Source organism: Manis javanica, chromosome 4, assembly GCF_040802235.1.
Source record: "Manis javanica isolate MJ-LG chromosome 4, MJ_LKY, whole genome shotgun sequence".
Lineage (NCBI taxonomy): Eukaryota > Metazoa > Chordata > Mammalia > Pholidota > Manidae > Manis > Manis javanica.
The window spans coordinates 34,149,755-34,175,885 of NC_133159.1; the positions used below are offsets into that span (position 1 = coordinate 34,149,755).

The window sequence follows — 26,131 nt, forward strand, 5'->3', positions numbered from 1 at the left end:
TCTTGAGATCTTATAGTCAGCAGTAGGTCAGACCTTGAGGCAGAGTCTTGGGAAGTCTTCCAGCCCAGCCCAGCCCAGGCAGGGTTCAGGCTCTATGGATAGTAACAGCCTAGCTTCATGATTCTTTTCTCCTCCAGTGCTCTAAAGCAGTAGACGGGGGTAGAAAATAGGGAAAGTTAAAAAGGAAACAATTACCCTGTAAAGGTGACCATTGAACATTTTAATGTAACCTTCCTGACTTTTCCAGTCACAAATTAAATTTGTCCATGTTTGTCTCTTTAAAGTATTCCAGATCATAATATTCAGTCCCCAACTTTTTATGATAAATTGCAAATGTGGAAAATTTGAAAGAGTAAGAACAGCTGCATGCTCCTTGCCTATCTGTTCAGTAGGTGTTTACTGTGTCCCCATAGTTGCCGACCGTCCCTCCACGGGCACTGCTTACATATGTGCTACATGCACATTGGGTCTGTTGTTTGAAAGTAAGTTGGAGTCATCAAGTCACTTCAGGGATACTGAAAGGCTTCTTCTAAGGCTTATCTCCTATATAAACACTATTGTTGCCACACCTAGGAAAATAAGCAATAATTCCTTAATATTCTTTAATCTTCAGTCTGTGTTCATTTTTCTGTGCTTATCCCAAAAATAAGTTTTATTGCGTTTTTCCTTTAAGTCAGTATAAACCAAACTAAGGTCAGATATGTGGAAGTTTTCTTTGATCTCCTTTAGTCCAACATGTCCCTCCACCTTAACTTTTCTTCAGTTGAGGTGTAACGTATCCAGTGAAATGCACATGTTCTAACTGTACAGCTCAATGAAGTTTTAGATAGGTAAACTAAAATTTGATTCCTGGAATTTCTCCTCATCATTCAGTGTTCCTTAGTGGAATGACTTTTGGCCACTTAGAACTTCGTAAAAGGAGCAGATGTCAGTGTGTTAGTTCTCCTGCTGTCATTGTGAGGCTGTTTCTGTTCCTTCTGTTTATCTTACTCTTACTTTGGCCAGGGTGCAGAAAACAGCTGTTTCAGTTTTGTTACCATGGTTCCTGTCTGGGCCTGATTGATGGAGCTTGTAGGGGTTAATTTTAATTGTCTGCAGGGCCTCACTAAACTACAGTACTCTTCGCTGAGGTCACACACATGGCAGCTGCCAGATCCTTTAGATTAAACATGACTGTAAAGGCTGAACAGATAGCTCTTTATCTTCACTGAGCACGGAGCTGGAGTTCCAGAAATGAACAAATAAGTGGGCACCTCATGCAAGTATATGTCGGAGCGTTCCTTGGGCTGCTCTGTGTAGGTCTCCAGGGCCTCTTGAAAAAGCACTTGAAAAAGCACTTCTGTCTGGGAAAAAGTGGGATCATTGGACGTGCTGGAGCTGGGGATTGCTGGTGCTCACACATGGTTGGATGGTGATCCCATGACATGCTGCATGGTAGGGCGGCACAGAGCTAGGATGCTGTCATGTGCTCTGCACCTGGGCCTTTCTTTGGACACACTTACTAAAGAAGACTTGCCAATTAAAACTTCTCATACTTCCCTCACTTGGGGAGCACCTGGCAGACATCAGTTGATTTTGGTATTTGCTGCTACTTTTACCAAAGATTGCTTTTCTTCACCTGTAACCTTAGAGTTATGGGATTTTCCTTACCTCCTTGACCCTGTTTCTATGAGGAGGTGTAGGCCATGCCATTCTCTCACTGAGTTATAGAGAAATGGCAAATGTGCATCTACTATTTCCATCATGGTTTGTAAATAGTTTTTAATTTTCCATCCAGCAGTATGCCCCTTTCTCTTGGCTTCCCAAGAGATGCACCCAGAGGGGATTTTCCTTCCTCAGGCAGTACTGAGGCCTGAGTAGTGATAGGCTCTGCTCTCTAGAGTAATGAAGAGATACAAATGTGTCTTCTAGATCAGGGGTCAGTGAAGGGCCAGACAGTAAGTATTTCAGGCTCCATAGACCTTGTGTCTGTCACATATGCTCCTTTTTTTCTCCGAATGCTTTAAAAATGTAAAAACAGTTCTAAGCTCCCTGAGTGGACTTGGTTTGGCCTTTGGGCTGTTGTGTGCCAGACCCTAGTCTAGACTCAAGGGGTTACATCCTGTGGCTGGGAAGAGGGTTCATCTTGGACACACTGTGCCTTCCTCTGAGGCAGAGCCAGGCAGTGGGTAAGCCCTGTCCAGAAAAGGAAGGTACCCACTGACCTTCCCAGAGGGAGCTGGGAAGTTCTGACCAAGGACCATGATATAAAAATGACTGAGCCTTGCCATTTGCCTGTGATTTTTTTCCTTGTTTCCCTTCAGTGCAGCTAAAGAGAAAATTCTTAAGAGGTTAGGACTCAACATGCTGATGTATGGGAGATGATAGCAAATAACAGTTTCTGGCAAGATGGCATTAAACACTGCGGCCCTTGGGCAGAGGGGCTGAATGTTGACAGCTGTTAGAGGAGAGAAGAGCAGAGTAAGATGATCTCTTGGGGCAAGAAGGAAGAGTAGAGACCATGAGTCAGTCGGGCCAGAGAAAGGGCTACAGGCAGGACTCCCCGCAGCATCATCTGAGTGTTGAAGGAGTCTGTTGAAAATCCCTTCTGCCCTTTGTCTTTATCCCCCTTAGGATCTTGAGTTCAGTCGAGTCCTGGCTGAGCTCATTTGCTTTTCAGACAGAGCCATTGATGTGCAGGGCTGGTGCTGACTCATGCTCTACTTCTTCCTCTAGACACATCTGAGCAGCCGACTCCTGAGGAGGAGGCTGAGGAGACAGAGGCCTGGGCCAAGCCCCTGAGCCAGCTGTGGCAGAACCGACCCCTGAACTTTGAGGCCGAGAAGGAATTCAATGAGACCATGGCCCAGCAGGCCCCTCACTGTGCCGTCTGTATGATCTTTCAGACTTATCATCAGGTAAGTCTGCTGTCCACTCACCCAGGGCCAGCAGTCAGAGGGAAGCCAGGTTTCACTGAGGGTACATAGCTTGTCACCAGTTGTTTTGGAAAAGGCATGTTTTTCTGGTGGTCTCTGTTCCGTCCGCGTACTGGTCAGGCCTCTCCAGGCAGACGACTCAGCAGTGTGGGTTGTCACTTGAGAACGCTTTGGAGAAGAGCTGGGGCTGGCTCTGGGGGATTACCTGCTCCCCTTGGCCCTCACCAGGGGAAGGGTGCATGGAAATATAACCAGTCCCCTGATGGTGGTTAAAGTGCCATGGCTGCCACTGAGCCTGGCAGAGCCCCAGGTTCTTGCTTGTCTGAGTGGAACCTCAGACCAATACATTTTGGATTAGTAAATCACTACTTTTTTCTGTTGACAAAAAGCAAAATTGAAGCATTCTTTGTACCCTTACCTGTGAGGGAAGTAAATGGCCTCGCCGTACTGTCAGCAGATCTACTGAGTGCGGCTCAGAGTTTCATGAGTGGCATAGGCTTGGAGTTTACATGTTTCTGGGCCATCTCTTTGGCAGGGGGGTGATAGTGTCATCCGGTGGCAGAGCCAGCAGGTATTTGCTGTCAGGATGTTTGCCAGCGGAAGTACACACACGGACCTAATGTTCTTCCTGAAGGGGCCCCAAGCCAGGAGTCACAGGTGGGGCTCCAGCCATGTGACAGTGTTGCAGCTTGGGTGACTTGCTGACACAGACCACAGAGGAAATCAGTGCTGGCCCATTAGGAGCACCTGCTCTGGGTGCTCTCCCTGGGCAGAGGCCACCACATGCAGCCCGTAGGGGAGCCCATGATAGCAGCCTTGCTAACATCTCTGCATTTTATTACCACTTGGTTTGGAGAGATTGAAATCCCAGTTGCCTCTTACTTTGCTCCCCTTTCTCAGTTGTCCCTAGAGGCCTTTGTTTGATGCTGCCGTGAGAAATTGAATTTGAGTCATTAGAGGTAACTTCAATTAGCAGCTCTGGGATAATGACTGTGCCCCCGGGAGCTGTAGCCATAGTCATAATCCGTAAGAGCCAGCTTTCTGCTGATGGAGCAGGTGGAAAGCAGAGAACATGGGCTCATGCTCACTGAGGTGTGCACTTGCTCTCTGTCCTTAGGTTGAGTTTGGAGGCCTTAGTCAGAACTGTGGAAATGCTGCAGATTTAGCCCCCCAGAAGCAGAGGACCAAGCCACTGATTCCAGAAATGTGCTTTACCTCAACTGGCTGCAGTACAGACATCAACCTTTCTACCCCTTACCTTGAGGAGGATGGCACCAGCATTCTGGTTTCCTGCAAAAAGTGCAGTGTCCGGGTCCACGCCAGTGAGTACCTTTCACCTTTTCTCTGAGTCTTGTCCCAGGGGCTGTGGGCCTTGTCCCAGCAAGTCCTTGCTCCTTTTGGCCTCTCCCCAGCCTCTAGTGGCCTCCGTAGTCCTCCACTGCAGACACTGCTTATGTGTTCTTGGGGTTGAGTCTGAGTTTTATGGGACCCCAGGGTGCATGCTTGCATGCTCAGCTCTGTGCTGTCCTCTTGGTTGCAGATACCAGGAGGGGATTAGTCCCCCTACACACAAGGTGTTTGTACCAGTGAATCAACGGTTTCTGACTTTTTCAGACTTTGGGCCGTGAATCATGGGGGCCCTGATTTTAGAATTCTGTAAGATTTGTAGCCTTGGGACGTAGTCTGGAAAAGGGTTACAAGTCTACATTCCGACTCTGGCCTCTGGGTCTAATTTGCTCATGTGTGTGTGTGCTCCTGTTAGGTTGCTATGGGGTCCCCCCTGCAAAGGCTTCTGAAGACTGGATGTGTTCTAGGTGTTCGGCCAATGCCCTGGAGGAGGTGAGTGTGTCCACGCTGTTCCTGTCTTCCCTGTGAGACTTGGAGTTCTCTCAGGGCCAGACAGTTTCACATGGACTTTATGTCCCCAGCCATCTGCATAGGGCCAGGTACACACTGATGTCAGAAAGTGAGTATTATCAGCATAAATCCCTATTGACGGAGTGGTTGCTGCCTCCTGTGGCAGGGCATAGATGGAGTCTGGAAGCTGTGTTTGCTCTTTTGTATGAGGACCAAGGTAGAGGGCTTGTGGGCAAACCATCACCCCCTTTAAAGAACTTAGCCTTTGGGTTGGAGTATCAGAATGGGGATTGGACGATTCATTTCATAGCTTTCTCATCATCACCCCTGCGCTGGAACCTGGCAGTACCCCCCACACAGGAGGCAGGCAGAGCCCTGTCTTCAGTAGTGCTGCCAGTTTGAGCAGAGTGTCATTTGTGACTCCTTGACAGTTGTTATTAACAGTAACAGCGAAGAGGTTTATGCTAAGTCAGGCGAATACTGCGTGCACTTTAGCCCCAGGGTCCTCGCACCCCATCTTCTTGCGGGGGAGTCTTGACTACACTGGCTGTGTAGGTGAAGCCCCACATACCTTTAGGCCACTTTTTTTGTGGAGGCTGCAGTTGGCCAAAGGTAGTCAAGGGGAGAGCAGATTGGGTATTAATGACTTGGTAACTGCTTTTCCTCCACCCGCCTTCTTGGCAGGACTGCTGTTTATGCTCATTACGAGGAGGAGCCCTACAGAGAGCAAATGACGACAGGTGAGTTTTCTGAGCAGTAGCTCTGAATGCTCAGTTCTGAAGCAGTGTGCAGAGGTACTGAGAGGGCAGTGGTTGTTCATCAAACTGACTGATGAGGACTGGGAAACACATTGGAACTGGAATAGTGTTTCCAAGACTAAGTTTAAAAATGGGATGCCAACGGAAGTCAGGCAGTCCCAGACCTTTCCAGCTACAGCTTCCCCTCTGAGGCACAGATGTAAGTAACATCCAGCATTTGGAGGAGCTCAGACTGACTCAAGAGGGACTTGGGAGGTGTGAGGACCTTATGTCCATGATGCAGGGGCTTTGTGGGCTGGAGGTGAGGTACCTTGTTACAGCTGGGGCTGGTGCTGAGGTGGCCACGGGCTGGGGAGATGAGCTCTCCCTGGTTCAGACCTGCTGTGTTCCGAATGAGAGGGAGGGAGGGAGTGTCCATGAGGAGAGGGGGACGTTGAAGGGAGCACAGCCAGACCTACCCACTGTTGAATCAAATCTACAGAAGGTCTGGGCATCTTAGCCAGAGTGGGCTTCTCAGCTGTTGGGCAGTTCATTTTCACTGAGCTGAATCTTTGTGCTTGGTGTTGGCTTACTTGTTCTGAGGTAGAAATGTAAGGTGAATGAGGTTTTACCCTGGAAAAGCTGGCTGTCTAGGGAATAGTGCACACAGGCCAGATGGCAGTCAGTGGTGAATATCCTGCTTCCAGCTAAAAATCCTGTTTTAGGGAACTTGGAGCATGCATACTGTCCAGCATCCTGCCTCACAGGAATCTCCTTCATGCTGTTCAGGATAGATGACTGTTCCACTTGCTGCTTCCACTCCTTTGAAGGCACTTGCCATTACTTGAGCTCATCATGTTCCTCACAATTGCAAGATATTGCTGTTCTTTGTTTGGGTGGAGCTGGCTCTGCTTGAGCCTCCCACCTTTACCTTAGAGTCTTTACACTGTCACCCAGAGCAGACCTGTTCCCACTCTCACATGGTATCCCTGCTGATCCCGCAGCTAGCTTCCATGTAGTCCCAGCACTGTTTATGGTAGGTTTCTGCCTGGCCTGATTTTAAGAGACTTCACCATCTTTGTTGTTCTCATCTTGGTGCATGTCAATTTCCCAAGATGCCTAGAACTTAGATAATTGTCTAAGGATGTCCTAAGGATGTCCGTTGAACAGATCTTTCAGAGTAAGTGGGGCATGGGCCAGATGTTAAAGAGTGAGTGTACTGTGGATGAAAGGAGCAGAAGAGAGGTCCTTTCAGCCTAAGGGAAAGGCTTGGGTAGAGGCCGAGAGGGAGAGCTGTGATTACTGGCAGATGAGGACACAGTTGGAGATACTCAGGCAGTACCCAGGTCCTATGGTAAAAGCGGCCTTAGGATGCTCTCTAATTTATTCTCACTCCCTGAAACTTGCCACACTTAATTAACTGTGGCTGTGCTCATTTTGCAGCAGGCTATGTGTGAGTGAGTGTGGCAAGAAGTACAACCCTGTGTAGGTCAGTGGTGTAGGGACCAATCTCCACATACTCAGTGTGGAGACACTATGGTTCTTGCTTCACTGGATCCCAGGAACTTGCTGGAAGTCAGCGGTCATGTTGGTTTAAGGGGGAAGCGCTATCTGCAGGCCCTCATTACATGAGAAGGCTGCAGGGCCCTGGGGCCAGAGAGGATTGAAGCAGCCTTTGCCTTTTGGCAGGTGGGTCCACGTCTCATGTGCTGTGGCAATTCTGGAAGCAAGGTTTGTCAACATTGCAGAAAGAAGTCCAGTGGATGTGAGCAAAATCCCCCTGCCCCGCTTCAAACTGGTAAGGAAGAAGAGATGGGTCTGTAGGCTCTACCTCATTGTCCTGTTTATAAGTCTCTGGGTAGTGAAAAGCACTGTGAGGGTATCCTTTGCTTGGCCCAGTGATCATCATCCCTTCCCTCTTTGTTTTGGCCAGGGTTTATGATTGTCACCCTGTGGTTAAAACTACGTAATGAGGGGACACACCTACAATCAGGCGTGGGATTAAAAGAGGAGGGTGTGTGAACCCTTGCATTCTGGGAAGGAGCTAGGCTCTTGCTCGTTTGGCTCTGTGTGTTTTTGTTGGGGGAGCAACGGAGGAGCCTGTACTGTTAGTTCCTGGAATCATTGGCTTACTTCCCCTGTGTTGTAGAAATGTGTTTTCTGCAAGAAGCGGAGGAAAAGAAATGCTGGCTGCTGTGTGCAGTGTTCCCATGGCCGTTGCCCAACTGCCTTTCATGTGAGCTGTGCCCAGGCTGCTGGTGTGATGATGCAGCCAGATGACTGGCCCTTTGTCGTCTTCATCACCTGCTTCAGGCACAAGATTCCCAACTTGGAGGTGAGGGAGGGTGCCCTTGTAGTATCCTCTTGACAGTTGCCAGGATCATTTTCTCTGCAGGCTGTCCATTTATTGTGTCAGCAAGTATTTCCTCAAGCATTATGCTTTAGCAGAGTGCTAATGAGTAAGGGTTACAGAAAGGACCCTGTCCATCTCTCCTCCCTGCCTTGTGCTTCCTAATCAGTGGCACCAAGTGACTTGTGGTTGATTCCTTGATAATCTGTTTACTTGTTTACTACTATTCTGGGATAAACTCCGTTGGGAGTCCATGGTTTATTAAGCTAAGTGCCCCTATTAAGTCAGTGTCAGGGACATAGCAGAAGCTCTGTAAAGGCTGTGAACTGAAGGGAAGAGCTTCCAACAGTTAACCATTAGCTGCCATGCAGTAGAGATTTTTGCACTTTGCCAAACAGTGAAACTCAGAGAAAGGTACATGCAATATTTAGTTAGAGGAGTTATGAAAGGGTTTGGGTAGAAGGTGGCAATTGAAGTGAGTTTTAAACAATGAGTAGGAATTGTAAGCAGGAGGGCATTCAAGGCCTTAGACACAGAATGAACACATCTCAGAAGAATGAACATGCAGAGCTGGTTCTGAGAACATGGTGGGAGACAGGCAGGCAGCACCAGAGGAGAGGGCCCTGGACTGCCAGCCACACTTAGGAGTTTGACCTCGCCTCTATTAGATGAGAAGGGCTTTTCAAATATTATGATTTTGAGCTATATTTTAAAAATAATCATTTTGGTGGTGTATTCAAGGATTCAAGGAATAAGAATTTGAGGCAGAAATCAATTAACCTACGAGAGAAATGAGGTATGAAATGGGAATGCCTAGGCAGAGCTTTGGGGTTACGTCCAACTCTGGGGTCCTACAGTGGTGTGACTGACATGGTTTGTTGACCGCCATGGAGAGACTGAGAGGAGGAGGAGGATGACGTGAGGGAGTTTGAATTTATGATGGCTCAGGTTCCTCCCTTGAAAGATGGAAAGGATGCTAATAGGAAGATGTTATTAACTGTGATCAGGAACTGAGAAGGAGCAGGGCTATGTGGCAGGGAAAGGAGGAGAGATGAAAAAGGGGAAAGGACATGTAGAATTTGAGGCTGCTGGAGCATTCTGATGGAGCTGCCATTGGGTAGCTGGTTTAACTAAGAAAGTAAAGATTTAGGTATTGTCAGTATTTATCAGGGTAGTTGAATCCAGTTCCCTTTAGGAACCAGATTCTGGAGATTCCTAATGTAAGGAGCAGATGGCAGAGCATGAGCTGGTGAAAGTAGCTGAAAACGTGGAGAGAGAAGTAGAACAGCACAGTCTAGCAAGCCAGCATGGGGATCAGGAGGGCCCCATGCTGTGAGGCAGGCCGGCCTGTACAGTGCTCAGTGGGGATGCGAAAGTGCAGAGTTTCAGTGAGGTAGTGAGGCCAGAAACTAGACTGTAGTTGGGGCAGATTGCCGTCAGTGAGTTACTAGAAGTAACTAGAAGTTTGTCTAGTAGAGTAGAGCCTACAGAAGATACAGTGACAATAAACATGTCAAGAGTGCTGTAAATACAGTGATAAAAGAAAAGACCCAGTAGAGCATGGGTCCAGAGGAGCAAAATTTTTGCTATCACTTGGAACATTTGGAATCATGGAAGGCCTTGTTGGCTGACCAGATTCTCCCTTTTCCATAAAGATGTCTTACTGAGCATGAGAGGTGGTTGGGCAGGTTAGAGCTTGGGAAGAAGGAAAACAGTCACTGTGAGAATGAGACTCTGGAGGCGTGAAAATCTTGGGACAGCCTGGGTCCCTTCTGGGAGGGAAATGGGAGTGTATGTGTGGAACCTGAGAGTGACTTGGTGACTGTGATTACACCCTTAAATTGGTGGCCGTAGACTGGGTGCTGTGAGCATATAGAAGGTACTGTTGACTATTTCTTTCACTAATTCAGTCTTCAAAAATTTATTGAGCATCTACTATAGGCAGAGTTTTAGGTGCTGGAAATACACCAGTGAACAAAACAAAATAGTCCATGCCCTCTTGTTGTATATAGTTGAAAGATACATAGAAACTTATAAATACACAGTATATCAGATGGGAGAAGTGCTGAGGATGAAATAGAGCAGAAGAAGCAGTAAGGAATGGCGTCAAGAAGTTGACATTTGGATGTAAAGGAGCCAACATGCAGATAACTGTGGGGACGGCATTTCAGGGAGAGAGGACAGCAGTTCAAAGACCCTGAGGTGGGAACTGGAGCTCAGAGAACAGCAGGGAGGCCAGCGTGATTTGCACTCAGGGCCTAGGCATCTTGGTAAGGAATGGCTGGACATGAGGCCACCGGATGCTCTGCTATCCCATTTGCCTCAAGGGCAAGTTCAGAATGAGACAGGTGATGCCAGGCTCAGAGATGGCAGGGTCCTTGTCGTGGGGAGCTGTTTGTCATATGCAGCTGGGCACATACCTGTCTTTGTGCCATAGTCCTGAGGTAGGCTAGTGCTGAGATCTGTATGCAGCACTGTCTGGGGGCACTGGGCCTCATGTCACCTGTGAAGTGTCTACTCTGATGTGTGTCTGAGCTGTGTGCATGAGTAAGTACTATTTGGCTTCAGTTCTGACAACAGCAAGAGAAGTCAGAAGAGTGTTGTGGGAGTTCAGGGTGTGAGGAAGTATGGTATACGGGCCCATTGTGGACCGGGACCGGGAAGGAGCTGCATTTGTGGAGGTGCTAAGTTTCTTCCAAGGTTCTGGCTGGGGTGTGGATATCTGGAAAGACCTGTTTCAGCTCCTGTTTCTTATTCCTCTCTACTTTCCTATTCCTGTGCTTATCTTCCCTGCATTGATCTTGGTCTGCATTTGCCAGGCCTGGCAACTCAGGGTGGGAGTAACCCAAGCCTCTGTTTTTGCAGCGTGCCAAGGGCGCCTTGCAGAGCATCACTGCAGGGCAGAAGGTCATCAGCAAGCACAAGAATGGGCGCTTTTATCAGTGTGAGGTGGTCAGGCTCACCACTGAGACCTTCTATGAAGTCAACTTTGATGATGGCTCCTTCAGTGACAATCTCTACCCTGAAGACATAGTGGTAATGTCTGCGGGGGGGGCTTCCTGGGAAGATTGGGGTGGGGGTGTTTCTGGGTCTGGCTGGCAAACTGGTTGTGGGCCTGCCTGCCTGCCTTTTCTAGCCAGGTCCACAGTCCCATCACCTGGTCCCTGCACACAAGAAGCATTTTGTACTGGTCTTTTCATGCAAAGAAACTTGTGTGCTGCTTGGTACCCTGATTCCTCTAGGAGCTGATAGGAATTGTTGTTTTCTGCGGTTGTTTGAAACATGCTTGTATTTTGGTCTTAACACCCTCGAAGGCGTTATAGTGCAGTAGAAGCCACTACCAGCTCCATTGTTTAGTAGCTGTGTGATTTGGGGAAATACCCAGTTCTCTTTTCTACCTGCCTTCTTAGTAGATGGTAGGAATTTGCTTTTGGTTCTTCATAGTCAAAGGCCTTAGGGCTGAGTAGAAACTGGTTGGAGGTTAGAGATGCCTCTGCCCTCCTTATGTTAATGACACCCAAGATGTAAGGCCATGCCTGGACCCAATCCTAGGGTTCCTGACTCAGTATTCAGGACTTAGTTCAGGTTTCCCCTGCCCGCCACCCTGCCTTTTCACATGTTAGACTAAGCACCAAGGTAGTGGGATGAAGCCACTGCTTTCTTCACATCAGGTATTCCTCCTTTTTATACTGCATTAACGACTTAGTTTTTAAAAGCGCATTCATTAGTTAAAAGGTAGGTTACCTTGTAGTAAAGGTGGTGGTAGTCACAGCAGTAGAACAGCTATGATTTACTAAGTTTTCTGCTGTACCAGACATTATGCTAAGTGCTTAACATCAGGTATCTGTTACTTCTCATACCAACTCTGAGAAGTAGGGGGTGTTTTCTCTAACTTAGAGAAGGTAATCTCAGGACTCCCTCTTCTGAAAGACCTTTTGTTTTTGTGGGTCAGGTCTATCAGTATTTACTCTATTAGAAATTAAAATGGAGATTGGTTTAAGACAATCCATTTTTAAAAATGAATAATAACTTCATTTTAAAATAAAAAATATCAACAAAAAAAATACCTTATAATTTTGAAAATGTCTTTAATGTCACATCTTCATTTAGTCTGTTAGTTTGTTGTTTTGGCTAAAGTATGTGATGAAAATTCAGCCTCACAGTTACGTAATTAGAAAGGGGAGGAGCCTTTTACTCCTCATTTAGGTTATTTGTGGGTGTTCTTTGATACTTGATATCAAAACTCAGCAAGTGGTAGTTTCTTAAAAGTTAGCTGCAGTATAGACTCTGAAACAGGTCAATTAACTTTGTGTACTCTGCACAATTAAAACTCATTTTGGTCTGTCTTGCACTGATAACGGCTCTTAGGCATGATTTTATGATATCATATGTTGGTCATTTAGAAAATATTGGCGTATTGGGCTATGCAGATCTTCCAAATGTTGTTAAATGTTATACAGTATCAGAGAAATCACATTCATTAGTTTCACTAATTTCAGAGAGATACTTAAAATTTTGGGATGCTTTTTAGTGGTGATATAACTGCTGAAATTCTAATTTTTGCCTGAAAGCTTACGTTTTATTATTGACAGTACTATCACTTGTTTTCCTTGAAGTGACAAGCTCACTTCACTCAATTTTTCAAGATGTTTGCCAGTACCCAAGCATAGTTTGTCAGTCATTCTTTCAAAAAAAAGCTTGTGTTCCATGAAAAAGGCAGCTAGTGTAGCTCACAGCTCAGTTACGTGTGCTTTGCTCTAGACAGTCATTACCCTTCAGCATGCAGCAAAAGTGCCTTTTGAGTATTCACACATGTACTCAAGGATTAAGGTTTAACCAAGTTAATAATTTTTTCTGTTTCATCAGGAGGCATAATAAAACAAGGTTTCAAGGTTTTTTTCTTTTTTCTTCCTAAATTTTGAGTGCACAGTAGTAAAGGATGCAGTAACAACTAGTAGAGCTTAGGGCCATTGCCTTGATTTGTGCTAATTTGTGCCAGCAGTTTTACTCATTATAGATTTTTATACCATCAATGCAAATGTCAGCACAGTGGAAGAGGCTAATATTTTAAAATTATGAAAATGGCCATGGGTTCACAGGCTTCACAGGCTTCCTGTAAGTGTCTCTGGAATCCCCCTGAAATTTTTGGGCCACAGTTTGAGAACTGCTATTATATGAGTTGAAACTGAATCTCAAAGAACTCAAATAACATACTGAATTCCATATATTTGGCTAATTAAAACTTCTACCTCACATTTTTTTTTTTTGGCTGTACTTTAGCTGTTGAATTCATGCACATTGTAGTTATTGAGTACTTACTCAATAATGAACGGGCAATACAGTGTTAGGACCATTTCTACTTAATAAATGAATTGGCAGTATAGAACCTTTCTAATTCTTGTCATGTAGTGTGATTGTTAAGAGCAGTTTTGAACATCATATTCTTTAAGACTCACTGCCGCCACCCCTATCCATGCTCCCGAGGACCTTTTCCTAGGCCTACCCATCAGACCTTTCATTCAACCAGTGTGCCCATACACTGGCCTCCCACTGTACCACGCCCTCTGCTGGGAATGCAGTGAGGACCCACCCACCCTGGAGGGAATAAAAGTTCTAAAGTTTCTGCCAAGTCCCATAGTAGGTGATCTTCTCCTGTTAAGAATACATTTCTTAAAATAGTTGAGTCCTGTTTTGATATTTATTCATGGTAGAGCCCTCTCCCCTTTCCCTTAGAGAGACAGTTGAGAGGGACTCTTGATTCTGGCATTTACATTATCAAGTTTACTAAACTTATTATAGCTGCTCTTTTCTGTCACCTAGAAGCAGCAGGGGGCAGAGAGATGGGGCTGACTTTGACTTAGCAGGCAGGTCTTTAACCATTGTATCTTTTAGCCCACAGAAAGCCTGCCTTGCTTGGATGTCTGAGCGGGAATTTGTCCTGGTTCATTCTTCCCTGAGGTAGATGGTGCTTTTCACTTTGCTCAGGGGGACCTTCCTTTCACTCTTTTGCCTTATGTTCCCTCAGAGTCAGGACTGTCTCCAGTTGGGTCCTCCTGCTGAAGGGGAAGTGGTCCAAGTGAGATGGACAGATGGCCAAGTCTATGGAGCCAAGTTTGTGGCTTCCCACCCCATCCAGATGTACCAGGTAGCCAAAGATTTTTGCTGGGGATTTGGGGGTACTTGATTAATTCAGTGTTTTTTCTTGGGCCAGAGGCAAGTCTTCCTTTTAGGAGAGCTAAGGATTCAGAATGACCTTTTCAGAGCTGGGGACTGCCCTGTGTCCGTCCAGCCTACCGGGTTTGGCTTCAAACGTGAGAGTCATTATTTCAGTATTCCCAGTGCTTCCTGTACTGTAGGAAGTTGGCCACTGTGCCTAGTGGACCAGGGAGTGTCAAGGCAATCTTAGCCAAAGGGCTTTGCTTCCTTGGTAGGTGGAGTTTGAGGATGGCTCACAGCTTGTGGTTAAGAGAGATGATGTGTACACGCTGGATGAAGAGCTTCCCAAGAGAGTCAAGTCTAGACTGGTGAGTGTTGTCTGTGTGCCCTTGGTTCCTGTCTGGGAGGAGGGAGGGAATAAGGCAAGGCTTGTGTCCCTTGGTGTTTCTCCTGGGGTGGTTGGCACACAAAGAGCTCACTTGGCTTGCTTATTCTTCTGTAGTCAGTAGCCTCAGACATGCGCTTCAATGAGATTTTCACGGAGAAAGAGGTTAAACAGGAAAAGAAACGGCAACGAGTCATCAACTCAAGATACCGGGAAGATTACATTGAGCCTGCATTATACCGGGCCATCATGGAGTAGGTGCTTCCAGGGGCCAAGAGATTTCCAGCCATCAAGGCGAGAGCATCCTGGGGTTCCACAGCACAGCAGACACTTGGAACTCTGAAGTCTCTAAAAGTGAAGTTGTAAAATGAAAGGAGTGAAATAACCAGCCCCGTCATCATCTTACCCCACCCTCATCAGGTCCGCTGTAGTGAATGGACAACTGTTCTTGGACACATGGCAGCAGCCGCTGATCTCACAGCTGAGGGGCTGAGCACTGGAATGCTGTGGCTGCATTGGCCCCAGTCTGTAATGGCTGGGTTGGTTGCCCTGTTCCTCGCCTAGGACTTAGCTTCCTGATGATCACCTGCACCAACTAGGCAGAGGTGCTGGTGCTTACCCCCACCCACCTTTTGTATTTATATATGTGTGTGTGTGTGTGTGTGTGTATGTGTACGTGTGTACACGGACCAGCTTCTGCCAGTCCCAGGCCTTTACTTCTTTCTTTGCCTATCCAGGGCAAACAAAATGTGAAATTCTGCCCTCAGCTGAGCTGAGTAAGGGCCCCTGGGGGTTGGCTGGAAATGGATGTGGCATGTCTGTCCCTGAAACTGCCTCAAGGGAGTTCTGGCAAAGCTGCAGTGTTGAGATGCTGAGGAGTTAATGCCACCTCTTCGTCTCTCTTGAAGAAGATAGGGGTACCGTGGGTGTGTGCTCACATCACTCTAGGCACAGAGCCCCTTGTGGCACAGTATTAGAGGGTGTGGGTGAGGGAATACCCTGAAGAGCAACTTTAATGATGGAAGCAGGCAGAGCCTGGTGGGTGATTCTGTCAACAGAAAATTGCAATCATGCAGGGGCTGGGTGGGTTAAGATGAATTGGGGCCACTGGAGACCAGGTGCAGGTTTAGATGTGCCCTGGTCTAAGGGTGGGAGGGTGCTGATTTGGGAGGGGGTGGGACTGGAGGGCAACACTGAAGGGGTTAGCAGGTTTTTGCTCCTCATGAATTTGTTTGCCTGGGCCCAGGATTGGAGGGCTTTACACCTATACCCTGTGTATACAAGAATCAGATTTATAATACTTCCCTTTTTTTTTGTTACGTATGAACGCTATAAACCAAATTATTTTGAAAACCGGTGCATTATCTTGTCCTTAGCAATAAAATGTTAAGCAGAGGATTGCCTGTGTCTGCCCTAAGGAGCCTGAGTGGCCCAGGGTCAGGCCAGAGGTGGTGTATCTAGAGTCACAGGCTCTGGAGCAGGGCCATGTATTTTAAGAAGTCAGAAAGGCAGGATCTAGGAAGCTGCCCTAAAGAGATGGGCTCCTTTTTAGGTTTTGGCCCTGTGGCTCTGTGTTAGGCTAAGCATGGTGGGACACGGGGAGCAGAGGTATCTGTCTCTGTGCACCTCTTTTTGTTTCTCTTGTCTTAGCGATGGGGGGAGGAGAGGGTAATAGAGGACCAGATCACTTGCAGGGCCCCTAGAACTGGGTCAATCTCTCAGTTGTGCCACACTTAATTACCTTCATTGAGTTGGTTTTAATTCATGCCAGCATCTGTATTCCATGTAAATTGTGGAACCAGCTTGAGGGAGTATATTTTAGGTGTTTGAAGAGCAAGGGGCTGGATCCCAGCGAGACCCAGGAGAGTTATGAAGCTGCTGTGGGCTGCCTATGGTTGGTGAGAAGCCCCCAGGGGGAAGCCCCAGCACTTTGCCTGGTGGGTTCCTGACATGCAGGTGGCTAAGGATAGAGCAGCCAGCAGCAGGTCAGGGAGGGGCTATTGAGTAGGTACAGGCCTTGGGCACAGAACTGCTCCAGCCAGTCCTTGGATGGCTAGGCACCCTGTTTTGTGGCCCTGTCCAGATGCTGCAGAGGCTTGGTCAGCTCTGCAACTCAAAACGCTGCTTTTGTGACCTGGGGCTTGGGAGGTGGCTGCTACCTGGTGTCTTGTTTTTTTGGGAGGCAGGGGAGGGAGGAGCAGCAGATTCCAAAGATAATCCTCTGCCAGCTCCCTCCTGGGACCAAAAAAGGAAGGTTGACCTTTTTGCCCTGCACCAAAGGATTCTCTGGGGTGACTAGGTGGAGCCAGGTGTTAATGGATTGGTGAGCCCTGGGAGCACATATCTTTGGATGGAAGGAACACTTCCCTAGACTTGGCAGGGTCCTAGACCTTCCCTACCTCTAAGTCATTCCTTACCTGCCACGGACAGCTTTGCTGAACGACTTGAAGGGCTGGGGTGCTGGTATAACACAACAGTTACTAATTCTCTAGAAACCACATCTTTTGGTCAGTAAAGTAACCATGGGGAAACCGAAGTTGAGTTGAGTTGAGATTCAAGTCACATATAAACAGGCCGTTGTCTCTTTACTGCATGTCGGTGAAGACAGTCTTAGCCCTCAAAAGCACTGACTCCAGGGAAGATTTCTAGCCTGTTAGGCTCCTTTCTAGAAGGCTTTTTGTCCCTGCAAGATGTCCTCTATAAAGTTAGGTAGGGGTTTGGGTTGGCAACCAAGGCTTGCAGCCTGACAGTGTACTTCCTCCCTTCGGTTATAATCCCATAGGAGGAATTACGTTTTAAATTGTGCCCTAGGCGAATGTTGGGGTTTAGCTGCGGTTAATGGGTAGGGTGGGAGAGCAGCTAGAACTCCGGAGCTGTGAAGGGAAGAAGAGACGGAGTGGTCCTGTGACAGACTCAAAGTTTACTGCGAGCCTCTGAAGTTCGTGAAAAAAGGCAGCCAAGGTCCCCCGTTTCCTCATACCCCACAGGATTGGGCAGGGTCGCCCAGCCCGTGGAGGTCCAAAGCCTTGGGCCTCGGAGAGAGGACTGGTGGCGCTCAGCCTGTCTCCGAGTGAATGTCTGCGTCCCCGGAGTGCAGTGACGGGGGCCACCCTGCATTTTGCCCTCGGCAAGTCCCCCGCCCTACGCACGGGCTAGGAAACAGGCTCTCGAGTGGCTGGCTCGAGTGACCACGAGCCCTGCAGGCTTCAGATGTCGGCATCCCGAACGCAAACCCATTCGGGAGTGAAGCCTGAGGATTCCTCTAGGCGGCGGACATGCTCCGGAGGTCCGAGGCGCGAGCGTCCGCGTTGACCCTGCAAGCCGGACTCGGCAGGCCGCGACCCCTCTATCTACCCGCAGCCCTGCCCCGCCGGCGGCGGGCCCCCGTGGGCTGCCCGGGAAACTCGGTGCCTGTGCCTGTTGGGCCGCGCCCGCCCACTGCCTAGAGAGAGCTCTGCATTGGCCAACTCGGCGCCCCGCCCGACTCTCGCGCGCCGATTGGTCGTGAACGCCCGACCCCCGGCGAGGGCTCCGAGGCGGAGAGCGGGATTGGTGGTCCCGCCGTCCCCAGTCGGGGCCGTGCGCTCCGCCCGCCGCTGCGTCCCCACTATGGCGGCGCCCATGCAGCCCACCGCGTCGCGGGCGCCCGCCGGGGTCTCCCGCGGCTGCCGCCGCCGCCTGCGCCGCCGCCTCCACCTTCCCGCCCGCGTCAGGCCGGGCGCCGCCTCCCCCCGGCATCCCTCTCCGCTGCGGTAAGGGCCTGTCCTGTGCGCGTCGGGGCACGGGAGTCACCGCGGCTAACGGTCGCCGCCCCAACCCTTCCCGCCGCCCGCGGCCCCCGGGTCTTCGCGCTCGTGCTGCGGAGGGTAGGGTCAAGGCACGGCCTAGCCGTCTCCGAATAGTGAAGTATGTACGGCTCAGACTGCGGGCTCGGGCGGGCAGTCCGTCCCCTGGATGACCTCGCCGGGGTAGGGGCTTCCAGGCCTGGGGGAGAGGACGGCTGGACCCGGGCCGAGTGGCCTGAGGTCACCTGGGAGCGAGACCCCGCAGCGCTGCGCACCTTGGCGCAGAGGAAGGACATGGTCAGGCGGGCCTTCGCTGTGGAAAGCGGAAGGAAAAGTCCAGGGAAAGCCTGAGTGGGAATCAGCAGTGTACGGGTAGCGGTTGTCATTGCCTTCTGCTCTATAGGCAGGCAGCCGGATGTTCAAGGGACCGGGGTCAGTTTGACTGGCAGAGTATGCTTCTCTTGCTTCCTTTCCTCTGACAATTCTCCCCATTGTTTACTCGGTGATTTTGCTTGCAAGGGGAAATATCTCAGTGATGAGAGGTTAGGATAGTGTCCCACGAATATTTTGGATTCCTTTTTACAATGCCCATTTTTTATTATTTCTCAGTAAACCTACCTTCTGTTTGTGTTACCCTTAAATATGAAGAGGGAGTGAAACGTGTGCACTGAACCATTGTAATTAATTGAGAGAGAAACCAATGAAGGCAGCTGTTAGTTTGTAAAAAATGTGAACTTTTCTGTGGGTATACTTTTAACTATACCATAGCTAGCTGAACATAAAGGTAGAAAAAAGCTTACTAGATTCCTGAAAGTGAAATAGTCTTAATGGAAATTTGGGTTATTTCTAAGTCATAATCATCTTGGAGTGATGATCATTGAACTGTTTGGTATTCAAGTAAAAAAGATTAAAAGGAAGCTGGCACCAAAAAAACAAAAAAGACCAAATGGTATTTTCAAATAATCTCTTAATGTAATAGCAGCTCCTAAGATTAAAGATACTTAACTCAAGGATAATTTGAAGTATTAAGTGGTGAATAGCCCTATTTCACATGTTTAAATGTCTAGCCATGGTTTAATAAAAATAAATTATTAATGAGGAAACGAGGTGCATATTCCTAGAGTCTGACTTTGGATCATTGGAACATGTCTATTGAGTACATGTTATGTGCAAAGCAATAGGACTGTGGGGAACTCAAGACCTGTAATGTATGACTCATTCTAAAGGGCCTATGAGATAGTTGTGGGAATAAAGGACACACAGGAAAATGATAACTAATGACATGGTCTCTAGAATTCCCAGACAGTAATTACCCTGGAAATTCAGGAAAAGGAGAAATCCATGTGTTTGAGGAAGGTTTCACAGGGGAGCTAGGCTTGAGTTGAGCCGTGAAGGGGTAAGCCTGGGTGGATGAAAAGGAAGGAGAAGTTAGGAAAGGAGCAAGTAAGGTGGTAAAGGTGGCAGGTGAGAACCCGAAATGCTCATAGGTGGTTCCAGGGGGTTCTTACTGGGAAAAATGGGAGATAAGGTTGTGCAAAAAAAGATAGGTTCGATAGCATTAAATCAAGAAATAACTTTGTCCCGGGTGGGGCAAAGGATAAACAAATAGTATTATTTACTTCAGATGAAGCTGGACCTAGCCATTAGAAAAATAAATAGCAACACTTTATTTGCTCTTGTCACTTTTGTGATTAACCTCAACTGTTTGAAATAACAACCCTTTCAGCTACCCAGGATCTGTGCCTCAAGATTCATTCTTGAATTTCTTCTTTTCTTCCCTTGTGTTCAGTCAGTTGCCAGGTCTTTATACTACCTCCACACTATTTCTGGCATCTGCTTCTTTCTGTGCCTGCTATCATCACACTGATTTGGGCCATTGATCATTTCCTGGAATTACTGCAAAAAACCCCTATTTTTTTTTCTTTCCTCCCATATGTCCTGTGTACAACCATCACTTCCAGACATCTCACTTCTCCAGCCAACACTTTTAATGGCTCCCCACTACCTGTTGAATTAAGCTCAGACCAGCCTGGAATGGTCTTATTTCTTGCCATTCCCTTAGACTGTATTATAATTTCCAGGTCAGTGGAACTATTTACTCTTCATGCTTTGCTGTTGGTGCTCCATATCTTTGTTCATGTTGCTTTTTTTAATCTTAAATTATCCCATTGAATCTGTACGTGTTGGTTCTTACCCATGTTTCAGGGCCATTTGATATGGAACTTCTTTGATGAAACTTTTCTGTACTTTTCTCCCCATTTAGTGGGACTTTTCTCTCCTTTAAACATAATAACTCTAGAGTCTACCTTTTTGCCACAATTGCCAACATAAGAATGAAACTTTTCAAGATACGAACTATCTTCTTTATCTGACAGTGTTTTGTGCATAATAGGTACTCAGCAAATATATCTAACGTTGTACATGGTTTTGAACTGGGATGGATGCAAAGATAATTGTTTCTGCAAACAAAATGTTTATCATAAAATCTGAAAATAAAGTTATTTGTGTGAGAGAATTCCTTGGTGAGAGATCTGGTATGTTGGTATGTATAGCCTGCATTAACAAAACCTCTTCAGAATGGAAGTGGACTAACAGAACAAAAGTTGACATTTCATTCATGCTACACATCCAGCCTAAGTGCATGGGGAACCCTGCTCCTTAAAGTCGCTCAGGGACCCAAGCTGATGGAAACATGAACACGGTGTTTCCGTGTTCATTTTGATCAAGTGAAAGATGGTTGGCAGGGGACATTGGCTTTTAAAGTTTCTGTCCCAAAGTGTACGTGTCACTTTCACTCACAGTTCACTGGTTAAAGCACATCACATGGCTATGCTTAACTTTAAAGAAGGGCTGAGAATTGCAGTCTTAATATGTACCTGGAAAGCAAAGAGCCAGAAATAATTGGTGGACAATACTCATGAGTATCATGGGCCATAGAAGATTAGATCAGAAAATCAGGTGAGCTACTAGAGACAAGCACGTTGACAGCACAAGAAGTAATAGCTCTAACTAGGCATGGGATAGGGTGGATAGGGCAGATTGGGATCAGCACTCATCACAAGCACTCTCAATGCTCACAGGCCAGGGCTGTTGATACAAGGGCAGTCATTCCTAAGGGAATCACTATTTTACAGCACCCTCAGTGATGGACACAGTAATGGTCCTGAAGCATCCAAAAGAAGCTAAATTACATTCAAGATGCTCAGTCTAAGAGGCCAGGAAGTATGTAATAACTTGAGCTACATTTTCACTTGAGTGGTTTAAATAAAAAGGGTTCTTAGTATAACATTATTGGTTTAATTGGGTTTATTTGAGGTTATCAAACTTTAGTATTTGGGGAGATGTCACTTTCAACAAAGAATAGGAGCATCAACTGCTGAGTGGAGCCCTGGTGCAGGAGATAAGATCTGGGTTGAAATCTGTCTCTGCCACTAATTGTCTGACATTGAGCAAGTGTCTTACTCTTGAGCCCAAGTTTACTCATCAATGAAATGCAAGGCAGTTACAAGGATTAAATGAATTTATGTATATAAAGAGCTTTGCACAGTACCTGCTTCAGAGTAAGCACTCATGATAAGCAGCAGCTCCAGGATTTAAAGAAACAGAAATTAGGTAAGGAAACCCCAGGGATGTAAACAGAAGGGTTCCATGTTCATATCTGTGTCTCCCACTGTATCAGGTGCTCTAGATATCCCATAAATATTTATTGAACATGAGCTCTGTTCTAGGTCATGGCCTTATAAATATGAAAGGTGTATAATCTGATAGGACCAGAGGCCAGTCAACCAGTGGTAGAATACATTCTAACAAGGGCTGGGTTTGAAGGTCCTGTGGAATCTAAAAGGGGACCTGATGTCACACTGGGAATATAGATAATAGTGCAGAGAACTTCTTACCTACCCTAGGTCTTATAGAATCACTAGTTAACAGCTGGGTGGATGTGGGTTTAAAAGGCTTTTCAGACAGTAAACAATATTTGTGATGTCCGAGAAGCACAAAAGATTGTGGCTACATCCTGAAGATGCTTGAATGGCAGGACAACTGGGTGTGTAGAGGCTGCAGAAGTCAGATTGTGAAGGCTTTGTGCATTCAGAAGTTAGAGCTTTATCCAGCAGATGATTAGGAGTCATTGAAGGATTCCAAGTTAGGAAATGACTTTAACAGCCTTGCCTTTTAGGAAGAACATTGTGTGGAGGAAGCAGTGGAGTGAATATCCTATTTCCTTGACATGGGAAGTTCTGAGGTTTGCAACTGTAGTACAGTTCCTGCTTCACAAGAGTCATAAAATCTTTATGTAAGAGGAGAGATGTGAATGAGGTGAGACTGGAGGGAAGGATACCTGTTCAACTACTGCAGTGATTTTGAGGGTTGTGTCCATGTCCTTCCTTGGGGCAGAGGAGCACCAGATTCAGGAGTCCACAGACCAGGATTTCTATCATGGCTTCACCAGTTTCTACAGTATGACCTGGGACAGGCTTCAGGACCTCTTGTATCTTCTTGGTTTTCAAATTTGTAGAATGGGGATAAAAATCCCTACCTTACAAGGTAGGATGCTCTAAGGATTTGATCATATAGGTGTAAAAAGCGTGATGCTGGGCTACTAGATACTTAAGGGACTTTTTATAATAAAAATGATAGTTTTAAGATTCCTAATGTTTAGTACATTATTTGATTCATGGTAGGTGATCATTAGCCTTAAATAGTACCACCTACAGATAACCATTGCTAGCATGGTTTTACTTACACATCTTCAGTGATTAATGAAGCTGGTCTGGGAATGTTAGGCATGAAGGAATTATTCTGAGATCAGTAAGGAAAGAGTCAATACAAATGTCAAACTAACTTAAACATTCTTTAAATGCCAACAAATTATATATGGTTGTCAGCTGTTCTGAGCCATCTCTCAGGAGTAACACGTGCATGTGTGCACACACTCCTGCTGCTGGTGTTATTTTTTTATTTTATATTAAGGTATCATTAATGTACAATTACATGAGGAACATTATGTTTACTAGACTCCCCCTATCACCAAGTTCCCCCCACATACCCCATTGCAGTCACTGTCCATCAGTGTAAGAAGATGCTGTAGAATCACTACTTGTCTTCTCTGTGTTGCACAGCCCTCCCCATGCCCCCCCCTGCACATTATACATGCTAATCTTAATGCCCCCTTTCTTTTTCCACCCCCCTTATCCCTCCCTTCCCACCCTTCCTCCCCAGTCCCTTTCCCTTTGGTAACTGTTAGTCCATTCTTGGGTTCTGTGATTCTACTGCTGTTTTGTTCCTTCAGTTTTTTCTTTGTTCTTATACTCCACATATGAGTGAAATCATTTGATACTGTCTTTCTCCACCTGGCTTATTTCACTGAGCATAATACCCTCTAGCTCCATCCATATTGTTGCAAATGGTAGGATTTGTTTTCTTCTTATGGCTGAATAATATTCCATTGTATATATGTACCACATCTTCTTTATCCATTCATCTACTGATGGACACTTAGGTTACTTCCATTTCTTGGCTATTGTAAATAGTGCTGTGATAAACATAGGGGTGCATCTGTCTTTTTCAAACTGGGCTGCTGCATTCTTAGGGTAAATTCCTAGAAGTGGAATTCCTGGGTCAAATGGTATTTCTATTTTGAGCTTTTTGAGGAACCTCCATACTGCTTTCCATAGTGGTTGAACTAATTTACATTCCCACCAGCAGTGTAGGAGGGTTCCCCTTTCTCCACAACCTTGCCAATATTTGTTGTTGTCTTTTGGATGGTGGTGATCCTTATGGTGTGAGGTGATACCTCATTGTGGTTTTAATTTGCATTTCTCTGATGATTAGTGATGTGGAGCATCTTTTCATGTGTCTGTTGGCCATCTGAATTTCTTCTTTGGGGAACTGTCTGTTCAGCTCCTCTGCCCATTTTTTAATTGGATTATTTGCTTTTTGTTTGTTGAGGTGCATGAGCTCTTTATATATTTTGGATGTCAACCCTTTATCGGATCTGTCATTTATGAATATATTATCCCATACTATAGGATGTCTTTTTGTTCCATTGGTGTCCTTTGCTGTACAGAAGCTTTTCAGCTTGATATAGTCCTACTTGTTCATTTTTGTTTTTGTTTCCCTTCCCTTATGTTCATGAAGAAGTTGCTCATGTTTATGTCCAAGAGATTTTTGCCTATGCTTTTTTCTTAGAGTTTTATGGTTTCATAACTTACATTCAGGTCTTTGATCCATTTTGAGTTTACTTTTGTGTATGGGGTTAGACAATAATCTAGTTTCATTCTCTTACATGTAGCTGTCCAGTTTTACCAACACCATCTGTTGAAGAGGCTGTCATTTCCCCATTGTATGCCCATGGCTCCTTTATCATATATTAATTGACCATATATGTTTGGGTTAATATATGGACTCTCTATTCTATTCACTGCTGATGTTATTTTAATGGGCTTCCTGCGTGGGCTGCTGTTGACTGCCTCTGAAATTTTGCTTCTCAGTCTCCTGAACATATTTTAAAAGATGATAATGGGGGTTTAGTTCAGATTCATTCCCCATTAGTTTCCTCCCTGGCCATCTTAGCTGACAGGAGTTCCTTTGTCTCAGCTCCTTACAACTTTATGTTATTTTGAATAAATGTTGTCTACTGCCTTATCTTAACATTATTCATCTGTATGTCCTTAAGTTTCCCTTTTCCTTGATGTCAGTTTTCTTACAAAATAATAGAAAGATGGCATGTTTATTTGTTTGAAATATATTCAATAGTTCATAAAATTCTCTTACTAAGTTTTTAAGTATATAGCCATGATTCTCAGACTTTTGGTTCTCAGGACCTTTTTATAAAAAGTTTGAAGATTACTGAAACTCCAAAGAACTTTTATTTTTGTGGGTTTGCCTATTGGTATTTAATGTATTAAAAAATAACTGAGTAAAATCTAAACTGGAAGAATTTACAAGCAGGCATTCCACTAGCCACGAGGACAGTGATGCCATCACATGGCATCTTTGTTTATATAGCTGCTGGGGAGCTCTGCCGGACCCTTGTAAGAATGGGTGAATACAGCAAATAGATGGTTTTAAATTCATGGATCCACTGAAAGGTCTTGGGGACCCTCAAGGGTCCTTGGGCCACAGTTCGAGAACTGCTGGCACATAGATATGTGAGTTTTTATAAGTGACACTTTTATATCTTTTTGGCAACGAAATAACATAAGGATGGCAACACTGCCAGACCTGTTTTCAAAATGCACTCAACATAGTTTCTTTTAAAAAATAACCAGTTCTAGCTTTTGTTAAGACATGTCCTTTACCTTTAAAGGACAAACATGTACTTTGGAAAACCTGGTAGGTACCATACTGCAAACAGACATTTGCCATTCCAGAAAAAGTCAGCAAACTTGGAACACCAGAAAAAAATACAACTGCCCCTTATGTTCCAGAAATCTTATGTGTATTTGCCCAGATGATAACACAGAACTTCTTGAGGTACAAGAGTTTTATGATTACCATCTCATTGTTAAGTTTAGTTATGATACTACTTAAAAGATCAAGCTTTTATTAAATTAACCACATAGATGTCACTTTGTAATGCATAAACAGCACTGCATCATGAAGCAAGTGAGTATATGATGGTACCACTACCCCCATGCTGTGGAGCTTCCACACTCCTTGAAGATTCCTCCTGAACCTTCTGTGCCATAAGATGGCTGACAACAGGGATTGTGTGAAGACACTAGCATCAATTGAAATTAAATATGTGAAAAGTTTATAAATAGGAGGTCTGGCGTTTTATTCTGCTACCTCGGCGAATCATTCTGAGTATCCTTTGACACATATGTACCCGCTGAAGGGAAATGGCCTAGGCTATTACAACAGCCTTCTCCAGGCTAACCTTCATATTGCTGCTCAAGTGATCTTTCCCAAATGTGAATCTGTCATTTCTCTACCTAATCCCT

At 45.9% G+C, this 26,131-nt stretch overlaps 2 protein-coding genes across 11 annotated transcripts in view; both read left to right on the top strand.

Moving 5' to 3' along the window:
• KDM4A (lysine demethylase 4A) overlaps positions 1-15,753 on the top strand; it is a 39,529-nt gene extending 23,776 nt beyond the window's left edge. For 5 of the 6 annotated variants that reach the window (XM_073233779.1, XM_017667851.3, XM_037002343.2 and 2 more), the window contains exons 13-22: positions 2,716-2,897; positions 4,033-4,237; positions 4,678-4,754; positions 5,457-5,512; positions 7,199-7,307; positions 7,659-7,844; positions 10,725-10,895; positions 13,885-14,004; positions 14,291-14,383; positions 14,518-15,753. In XM_073233779.1, coding sequence (XP_073089880.1) covers positions 2,716-2,897; positions 4,033-4,237; positions 4,678-4,754; positions 5,457-5,512; positions 7,199-7,307; positions 7,659-7,844; positions 10,725-10,895; positions 13,885-14,004; positions 14,291-14,383; positions 14,518-14,658 — 1,340 coding nt within the window. In that variant the 3' untranslated portion in view covers positions 14,659-15,753. Of the gene's footprint in view, positions 1-2,715; positions 2,898-4,032; positions 4,238-4,677; positions 4,755-5,456; positions 5,513-7,198; positions 7,308-7,658; positions 7,845-10,724; positions 10,896-13,884; positions 14,005-14,290; positions 14,384-14,517 lie in introns of those variants that run through there. The other variant, XR_012130144.1, reaches the window with a different exon arrangement.
• A 2,261-nt stretch (positions 15,754-18,014) lies between these two features.
• The window catches only part of ST3GAL3 (ST3 beta-galactoside alpha-2,3-sialyltransferase 3), a 198,650-nt gene continuing 190,533 nt past the window's right edge, over positions 18,015-26,131 (top strand). For 4 of the 5 annotated variants that reach the window (XM_037002344.2, XM_037002347.2, XM_037002345.2 and 1 more), the window contains exon 1: positions 18,015-18,152. The gene's annotated coding sequence lies outside the window, so the exon portion shown is untranslated. The remainder of the gene's footprint in view (positions 18,153-26,131) is intronic. The other variant, XM_073233782.1, reaches the window with a different exon arrangement.